The sequence below is a fragment of the Trichechus manatus genome, unplaced genomic scaffold (genome assembly GCF_000243295.1).
Source record: "Trichechus manatus latirostris isolate Lorelei unplaced genomic scaffold, TriManLat1.0 scaffold00024, whole genome shotgun sequence".
NCBI classification, from domain to species: domain Eukaryota; kingdom Metazoa; phylum Chordata; class Mammalia; order Sirenia; family Trichechidae; genus Trichechus; species Trichechus manatus.
The window spans coordinates 10,227,162-10,236,623 of NW_004443960.1; the positions used below are offsets into that span (position 1 = coordinate 10,227,162).

At 54.9% G+C, this 9,462-nt stretch overlaps 1 protein-coding gene across 1 annotated transcript; it reads right to left on the reverse strand.

Moving 5' to 3' along the window:
• Positions 1-8,936: 8,936 nt before the first annotated feature.
• On the reverse strand, positions 8,937-9,456 carry DEXI (Dexi homolog). Its single transcript, XM_004373252.3, has one exon. It carries the CDS (start codon positions 9,423-9,425, stop codon positions 9,138-9,140), a length of 288 nt encoding a protein of 95 aa, XP_004373309.1. The 5' UTR covers positions 9,426-9,456; the 3' UTR covers positions 8,937-9,137.
• Positions 9,457-9,462: the final 6 nt, after the last annotated feature.

The following is a 9,462-nucleotide window of genomic DNA, read 5'->3' on the forward strand; positions in this document are numbered from 1 at the left end:
CAGCTGAGGCTGAGGCTGAGGTGCCTGGCAACACGCCCTCCTGGGCACGTGACCCAGCAACTTCCACCTGTAAGGACCCGAGGCCTTCCTCTGCCTTCTCAGCCCGCCTGGCCTGGCAGGGAGGGAAGGCAGGCTGCGAGTGCAGGCGTGTGTGGGGAGCTGAGGACTCACTGCAGCCCTCAGCCCTCAACAACGGCCGGAAGGAAGGTGGTGGATCAACAGCCCACTCCCCTTCCCTAGCTGGGATGATTCTACACCTATGCTTGGAGTTGCCAGCAGGACTGAGCGCCAGGGGCCGCCGTGGTGACCTACTCAGACAACATGTCCTTTACTGGCCTCCTTCCCCTCTATCTCACTTTCCCGCCCCCCTCACAGCACTTCCTAGGATCACCTCCCAACTAAATGACTTGGATGCAAATCGTCTCAGGGTCTGCCTGGAGAGACGGAGACTAAGACGGCGCAGCACATGGATTATTTCATTCAACCGTCCCAGCAACGCCATGAGTTAATTATGATTCCATTACACAAATGAAGAAGCTAAGGTTCAGAGAGGGCAAGTAACTTGTCTCAGGATGCTCAGCTCAGAAGATGACACCAGAGCCAGGGGACATGGTGATGAGCACAGTGCAGTCCCTGCCTTTGAGACACACCATCCAGTGAGCAACTTCAGCATGAGGTAACACGTCCAACGATGGGACGGAGCACAGGGGACGATTCGTCAATGGAGCCTAGTCAGTGAATGCTGCGCACACAGGGCTCTCCGGCAGGTGTAGGGGGTAGGAGGCAGGGGCCCCATCAGCCGCATTTCTCATGTCCTCCACAGATTCATCCTTCATAGATTCAATGTGTCCTTCTGCTGCTCAGAGACGTTCCCAGCTCCTGCTGATGATACAGGCATCTTTCCACTTCTTGAGCCTGGCAGGGGTTAGGGGAAGCGGAGGGGTGGGGGGAAGAGGGGGCAGTAGCCAGAGCATCTGAGAGTTGGCCCCCTATGTCATCGCAGGCTCCCTCCCATCCTGCTGGGCATCTACTTCCGGCAGGCTTCCCTCCACCACGGAACCTCTGGGGTTTCCCATGAGGAGCCAGCAGGGGTGCCCTTGAGACCCCTGTGTCCAAGGGCCTGGAGAAGCATTATTTACTCAGATTCACAAAATGTGAGAGGCCCTCACAGGTGCTGACTGCAGCGATCCTGGGGCCAGGGGATCGAATGTGAGCCCATTTCAGACGTGTGGACAGGGTGTCAGAACACAGAGCCCCCGGTGGGGACGCCCCTTTCCCAGCGCTTGGACACGAGCAGCATCAAGCCTTAGATGGGTGTTCGTCTGGCTGGAGCACCTCCTGGGCTGGCCCCTGACCCCCGTGTAGACAGAGCGAGAGAGGCCTCAGGCCTGCAGCCCACTGGCGTGTCTCTGGCTGGGATACACAAAGCTCTTCCGTTCACTCTGTTTATTTGTAGGATTGCCTTTTATTCATGGCAATTGATACCAGCTGTCCATTTCTGGTAGTAATACAAACTTCCTCTTTTCAAACCATTTCACTTTAGAAAGAGCTGATTTAAAGAAAACAACTACGTAAATAATAGTTCGGGTGATAGGCAAATACAGTAAAATGTGGCATCATATGGGGTTTGGGAGACCCCGATCTGAGTGGGTCCACTCACTCTGCAGCAGAGAACAAAGAGGCCCAGAGAGGGCGGCGACCTGCCTGAAGTCACACAGTGAGCTGAGGACAGAGACGTGACCCCAGGTCTCTGTATCTGGCTTGAGGATGTTCTGGGACACAGTTCAGCCTCTCGTCTGTGCCACCCCGTTTGGCTGTTAACGGCCAACCTCCATGTTCCTTCAGCTTGCGAATCCAGCCTTAGCAAACCCCTGAATGACAATCATGATGACAGCTGACAATTATCAAGCACTTTTTTATGCTTGACCTCGTATTGCTTTAACTCACATCTTAGCTCACGTACTACCCAAGACAGGCCTAGGAGGTGAGGCCCTTTTGACCGTCATCCCTGCATTTCAGACGAGGCTCAGAGAGGTTAAGGAAGTTGTACAAGGCCACAGAGCTGGCACATGGTGGGGCCAGGATCTGAAGCTCAGCAGTCTGATGCAGAAGCCGTAACTCCTCTCTGCACCTTAGGTTCATCCCTTTTCTCCAAGGCATCGAAAGCCTGAGGCGGAAAAGCTTCTGGAGACACAGCTTATCCACTCAAAGGCACCAGCTTCGCAGAGCTTCCTGATGTCATTACAGCTGAGAGTCAATTCATTAGCCATCCGCTTCTTTTCCTTTTTGAAACTGTAACCATTTTTCTATGGGCTGTCCCAGGTCACTCGCTAGAGCTGGACAGAGGGTGCAGCCGACTGTCTCCAATTTCTCTCTCAGGATGACAGTTGGGCACTTGGTCCATTTGAAGAAGCATGTCCCAGCTCGATACCTCTGCAGACCAGCTGCCTAGCTTGGGATTTGGCTGAACTGAGAAATGGCCCTCTCATCTTATGGGTGCTGGCAGGGTGCTGCTCTGGACACACTGGGAGGGGATTCTATTCTGTGGTTCGGCTCCCCACCCCACCCCAGGGCAGCCTGGGTGAGGTCTGGAATCAGCTTGTCCTGGGGTAATTCTTCTCTGCCCCTTCCTAGTTGTGTGACCTCGAGCAGGTCACCTCATCTCTCTGAGCCTCAGTCTCCTCATCTGAAAACAGGGACAAGGCCTACCTCACTGGGCTGCAGTGAGGGTTGGATGAGCTTGTGCTAGTTGAGTGGCAGGCAGGACCCAGCCCCAGTGCCTTGCCCCTCCTCCTCCACCTCTGCTCACAGCTGGAGGCCAGCGCCAGGCAGGGAGCCCTTCTCTGTGCTCCAGCTTTCTGAGGACAGCAACACTTTTCCTCCCCCAAGACTTCGCCTTCTCCACGTACCTAACAACCAAGTAAGGTGGCTTCAGACAAACGTCACCCAGACATGCTTCGCCCTGTCTGTGTCTGCATGGCTCGTCTCTAAGGATCCCGGTCCCCCACCTCGTCTACCTGCCAAGTGCAGGGCTGGAGTCTGGCCATCTCCCCTCAGCTGATGGGACGAGGAAGGAAAAGCTGCCTGTCTCTGCAGGAGTGCGCGTCCCTGGTGGAAGCCAGTGTCACAGCGAAACAAGGACCCATTTCTCAACTCTGGATTCTGATTTATACGTTCCCTGCAGAAGCTCATCAGCATTGGTTTTTTGGAGATGCTTAGTCCAGGACGTGCCTCCAGCTGGCTGGTGCCCAAGCCTCCGGAGGCCTTCGGGAAGGGCAGCCTTAGCCTCCCGCCTCAGTCTCGCCACGTCCAAGAGCTGCCTGGATTATCATTTACTTAATATTTTAAATCAATGTGCTTTTTTAAACCCCAAAATTTTAAAAGTAACCTTTATGTCACTATAATGCATAAAAAACAGAATGCATTAAACAGAAGGCAACCGTAAAAATACAGTGAAAATGAAACCACTATTTCCAGGCAAATACCTGTTTCTCCCTCTGAGAGGGGTCAAGAGCTGGTGGCACTCAGTGTGGGTACATATCCAGCCTCCAGGAATGCCTGCGACAGGGCACCTCACTGGGGGAAGCACTAGGACAGGGGCTGGGTAGCCTCACTCAGCCACCTCATAGCTGGGTATCTGGGGTGAGTCACTGACCCTCCCCAAGCCTCAGTTTCCCTCCCTGTATAATGGAGCTAATGAGCCCTGCCTCACCTGCTTCCCAGGGTGCCGCTCATGGGAAGCTTCCCTGCCAGGAAGGAATGCCAGAAATGACGCCTTACCTTGCCGGCTCCCAGCACCTCAGGGTGAGGGTACCAATGGTGCCCTCGGGCTGTTTCAAAGGCTACCCACACAGACACACCCTCCCTGATAACTGGCCCCCAAGAAGAGTCAGGGCACCCGAAGAAAGGGTGCTGGCTTCCTGGGCTCCCGCCACCTCTGGGTCTGGCACACAATTAACATGACCAGTGTCAATGATTCACCACTGACTAGAAGTCTTTCACCCTCTCATCTAATTTGCATAAACTCTTTATCGCCATTTTACAGAGAAGGAAACTGAGGCTTGGGGAAGGAAGTCACTTGCCCAAGACCTTGCTGGAGCTGGACTTAAACCCAAATCTGTCTGGCTCCAAAGCTTCTAAAAACAATTTTAGGGGCACAAGGAGATGGCCTTAAATACCACTGGAGCACTAGTGATTGCCTTGTTCGTCTAAACCTCGTGATTACTTTGAGTGGCGAGTCCCAGTTTGGTGCTGCTGTGTCCTACCACCAGGCAGTTGCTAATCTCCCGTTTTTAGCAAAGGCAGAGAGGGCGGAAGGCCCTGGGCGTCCAGCTAACATTAGTATTTGGCCAGAAGTGAGCGACTTGGGTACTAATTATTTGTATCCATGCCAAGTGATGCTGGTTTTTCCTTTACAGTGATGGAAACATTCTTTTTAAAATAAATTCACATAAAAAAAGAGATTTTTAAAAAACAAAGCACTAAAACCAGTGGACTCAATCTTAAACAATAAACTATAAAGAGAAAGAGTAACCTGACAGTGAGAGACCTGGCATACGTCACCTTGGCCAAGTGCTGGAAGTGAACATCACCAGCAGTGCGACGGACGGACGTCACATGCCTCCCAGTGTGACTCCTGCCAAAAGTGCACCCCTGAATCTCATCTCGAGAGTAAACATCAGACAAACCCAAATTCAGACATTCTTCAAAATACCAGACTTGTACTCTTCCAAAATGTCAATGACCTGAGCGATCAAGGCAGATCGGGGAATGCTCCAGATTGAAGACGCGGGGCCTGGAGACGTGGTGGAGCCATGCACAGCATGCCCTCTTCCCTGCCCGAGTGATGACAACATAATGCCACGGGTGACGTGGGATCCATGTAGGCCCTGCCTGCCCTTGTCTGAACCCTCCAGTTTGCATCCTCAGAACTCAGGGCCAAGGGAGAGGGCCCCCGGCACCCTGACTGTCTTGAGACCCATACTGGGGTCTCCTCTCCAGAGGGCAGCCAGTACCGCCTGTGGCCAGGCCCTTCTGGGGAGTCCAGCCAGGCCTCGGGGTGTACTTGCCTCCCCACACCACTGTCGTCTGTCTCTCGCCTGGACGACGGCCACAGCCTCCTGCCTTTTTTCCCCGCCTCCGACCCAGTCCGTCCCCACAGGCTGCCCGTGGGATCTCCCACAAATCTGACTGTGCCTGTATCCCTGTGGAAGGTTTGGCTTTCTGAGCAGCGCAGCACAGGCCCAGCCTGGGTGTTGTGCTGGTAGCATGGCTGCAGACTGGCATGGGGAGGGACCAGGGCAGGCAGATGAGGAGCAGCCATAGCACCCAGCCGGGACAGGACTCACGCCTGGGAGAGCCCATAACAGGACACACTGAGGGTCTGGTTACCCCCAGCTCCCATCCGAGCTGTGCCAGGTCATTTGACTCTGACAGCAACAATCTCCTCTCTCCATTCCAGCCCCATCCAACAAGGTGTATGGAAATGACCCATGGGCTTCCCTCTGTGCCAAGGGGGCTGGCGGGCACCAGCTGCTCTCATTAGGATCCAGGACAAACTGATCCAGGGAGGTGCCTCCGCTTTGGAGCTGCTGGGACGGGAAGACTCTCCTCTACTCCCAGGCAGCCCTATCTCCTGGGAAGGGGAGCCATGAGTCCCCATTCCCTGTACCTGGGAAATAATTAACACTCTAGGAAAACTGCAGCACCCAGCTCTCCAGGGCTTCCCATCTGGTGCCCTTTGGAGACCACAGGCCAGTGGGAAAGGCTTCCCAAGGGTCCCCCGGGAGAGAAGGCCCAGTGGGAAGCCAGACAAGGATCTACGCAGCACTCAGGCAGCAAGCCCTCTTTTGCTCATCGTGGGATATAAATATTTATACACATTCACAGGGCCTGACTGTACACACTTTCCATATGTCTGACTGCTAATAATACCAGTGGTTAATATTCACATATCACTTTCTCTCCATAGGAAGGCCTTTATGTGTATCTCATTTCATCCTCACAGTTACTCAGTGAGGTCTATTCTATAGAGGGGGAAACAGAAGCACAGGGAATTAAGCAGTGTGCCCAAGGCCACAGCGAGGGCTGGGATTTGAGCCCAGGTAATCTGATCTGGAGTCCCTGGCTGGTACAAATGGTTAATATGTTCAGCTGCTAACCGAAAGGCTGGAAGTTCAAGTCCACCCAGAGGCACCCCAGAAGAAAGGCCTGGCAATCCACTTCCAAAAAGTCAGCCATTGAAACCTATGGAGTACATGAGAACGAGTGAGAACTGACCATTGGTGTCCCTTTGCTTATGGCAAGTGACTCAAAGTGTGGAGGCACTTCAGATCATCTGTAGATCTTTCCCCCATGCTTCTCCTGGCTCCTAGCCACCCCCCCTCATTCCCAGGTCTGGGCTCCCCGAGGACTTGGGGGCAGGGAAGAGGGAATGCTGTGCGTGGCTCCACCAGGTCTCCAGGCTCCGTGTCTTTCCTGCAGTCATAGGCCACCCCACTTCCCAGGGTCAGGCTCTGTCACTTTGAGAGCTTTGCAAGGGTGTCCCTGAGACACACTTCCTGGTGTTTCTGCACAAACAGTGTTTGCTGCAAAGTATGTCGAAGCATTTGGGCTTCAGTTTTTGGTCTAGAATATGCCAATGTTTTCATTTGGAAGGGGAAGTGTTTCTGTTGATGTGATGAAGAGATAAAAATAAGATGTTCTTCACCAAGTTACACTCTATGAAAGTCAAGTGCTTGGCTTGGGGGCAGGGATTCATCTTGGGATCCCCGGTACCTAGCACAGGGCCTGACAAAAGAGCAGGCAGGCCCAGTGTTTGTTCAACGACTGAATGAGTAATCTGCAAAGGGCCTAGGACCAGGCATGGTATACGATCAATACTGAGTACAGTAAGTGATCCTGGAGGTTCTACCTCCAAAAGGTGTTCTTGGTCTGTCCATGTTTCTCCATCTTCATGAACCTTGTCCTCACCCAAGCCCATCACCTCCTGCCGGGACAGCTGACAGCCTCTTAACAGGCCTCTCTGGTTTCACACTTGCCGCTACAGCCCATTCTGCCCACAGCCACTAGTTATCTTTGAAAAATGTGAACCAGACTGTGTCATGCCCTGCCCGAAGCTTCCTGATGTTCCTCCCATTGCTCTTAGCTGTGGCCTCCCAGGCCCCGCCGGGTGTCATCCCCTGCCCCACTGGCCTCCCCCGGTGTCATCCCCAGCCACGCTGGCAGCCTTTCGGTCACTGGAGCAGCCAACCGTCTCCTACCCAGGGTCTTGGCCCTCGTGGTTCCTGCTGACCCCCTGGGTCACTCTTTTCTGCATCTTCATGTTTGGCTCCTATGAATTTAGACGTGTCAGCTCCTCAGACAGCCTCCCTGACCCCTATCTAAAGCAGCCCAACGCTAGTCTTCTGCTTCAGGCTCCTGCAAACATTTATGGAGCACCTACTAGAAGCCAGGCGCTGTCCTAAGTGCTGAGAAAACAGCAGTCAAATAATGGACGGCAGGAATCTACCCTTGTGGAGCTCACATTCCTCTTACATGCCTTCACAGCTCTTAAACAAATCTGATTATCTTTTTTGAGTACCTGCTTGTCTTCCTCACCAAGTGCTCACTGAACATGCGTTTAATAAAGAGGGGATTGGTGGATGGGTGGATGGATAGATGGATGGACAGACAGAAGGCAGGTGAGCAGGCAGGCAGGTACACAGAGCACCTTGCACAGACTCCACCTGGCACAGACTCCACCTGGCACCTGTTCTCCCTAAGGTCTAGCTCAGGGACATCCTTGGCTCCCAGCACTGCTCCAGCAGGTCCTGCCCTACCCTGCATCACCGTTTGACTATGGTCATCTTGGCAAAGATGGGAAACAGAGGAGAGGGGTAAACTCGGCCTGCTCGGGGTGAGTGGCATTAGTGTCTGTTTTCCAAAAGGAGCCCCTGAACGCCACCTCATCCTCCCCCTCCATTGCCATTCAAAGCCCCATGCCCAGCGACACATGCCCAGTGATACACCAGCACCCTCCAGCCAAGGGGCTTGGCCAAGGAGCTACGCCTGCGGCGCAAACCCTAACCCAACCTGGTAGCCACCCGCTTGCCTGCCTGCCTCTCTCTCTCTCTCAGGCCAGCTTCGTCTCTGCCTTGCTGTTGACATTGGCCAACTCTTTCTCCTCCCTGGATCTTCATTTCCCCATTTCTAACACACAAGGTGGGCCAGGTCACAGCCCAGAGGCAGGACCTCAGTGCAGCAATCCTGTAGTCCCTTCTCCTGGTGACCCAGAGCTCCTGAGGCTTTGTAAACACTGCAGGCAATGTCAGCGCCAGCCCCACCCCACAGCGTGCCTGTTCCATGAAGGCAGCCTGCAAACCTGGCAGCCCCTGCAGACCGGAGCTGCAGAGCTGGGGCACCCTGAAACCCGACTCCAAAAACAGCAGCAGAGCAAGGCCAAAAGGAAGTGCGGGTTCTTTACTGAATGAGGTTGCTCCTCTCCCAGCTTCCACCTGGGGCTCCTGCACTCAGTCCCCACCAAGTCCCCCAAGGAGCCACACTACCAAGGCTGGCTCCTTATTTCTGACACCCCAAATCTTTATCCTCCGAAGACTGGTGAGACTCCCCAGAAGGCCAAGGTCACCATCAAGCCAGGCTGAGGATGGGGGGAGGAGCTGACAGCTCTGCCTCAAATGGATTTGGGTGCAAGGCTTTTTCCATACTGCTGTGGTGGTAGGTCCCACGGCTTCCCAAACACCGTTTAGGCCCTGCCTCCCCCTCCCCCGCTCAACAGCTGTCACCTTTGCTAAGGGAGGTTTTTGAGCCCCAGTTAAGGGTCTAAGAGGGGTCCTGCCATTCCTGGCATTGGTAGATCTGGAGGAGGTGGGCGGAGGAGTCAGAAGTCCAGGAGACGGGTGTGTGTCCGGCCTGGCCATGCCTCCCTCTCTGCCACCAACGTCCCAACCCGCCCTCACCTCGAGCAGCCAGGGCACTTACAGGCCTCGGAGGAGGCCCGGGAGGAACTTGCCTTGGGGGGTCCCATCCCCAGCCAGGCCAGACGGTGCCACAAAACAGCAGCGGCGGCATGATCTGGGCGGCTGGTCCAGGCCGAGGGTGGCGGGTAGTGGTGGGCGGGGGAAACGGCAGCCAGGGCCCTACTCCAAGTATCCATCGAAGACGTCCAGCTCTGAGTCGGCGTCGTAGAGGCCCGAGCCGGGATCCGAAAGCACGCCGAGGTCCACGAGTGCCTGGTCCATGTCCTCGGGCAGGAAGACGAGGCCCACGTTGAGGACGATGTACTCCATGAGGAAGGCGTAGTACAGGATCAGCACATTGACGAAGAACAAGCCCACGTAGAACATAGAGGGCAGCAGCGGCGGCAGCACGAAGGGGGCCAGGGGGCCCAGCGCGTCCAGATGGGCCGCGACCCGGGCGCCGGGCATGCAGGGGGCGGCGAGGGCGGCGGCGGCCCGGCGATCC

Coding starts and splice junctions, on each gene's coding strand:
- DEXI (XM_004373252.3), bottom strand. CDS start 9,425: ATGCCCGGCGCCCGGGTCGCGGCCCATCTGGACGCGCTGGGCCCCCTG.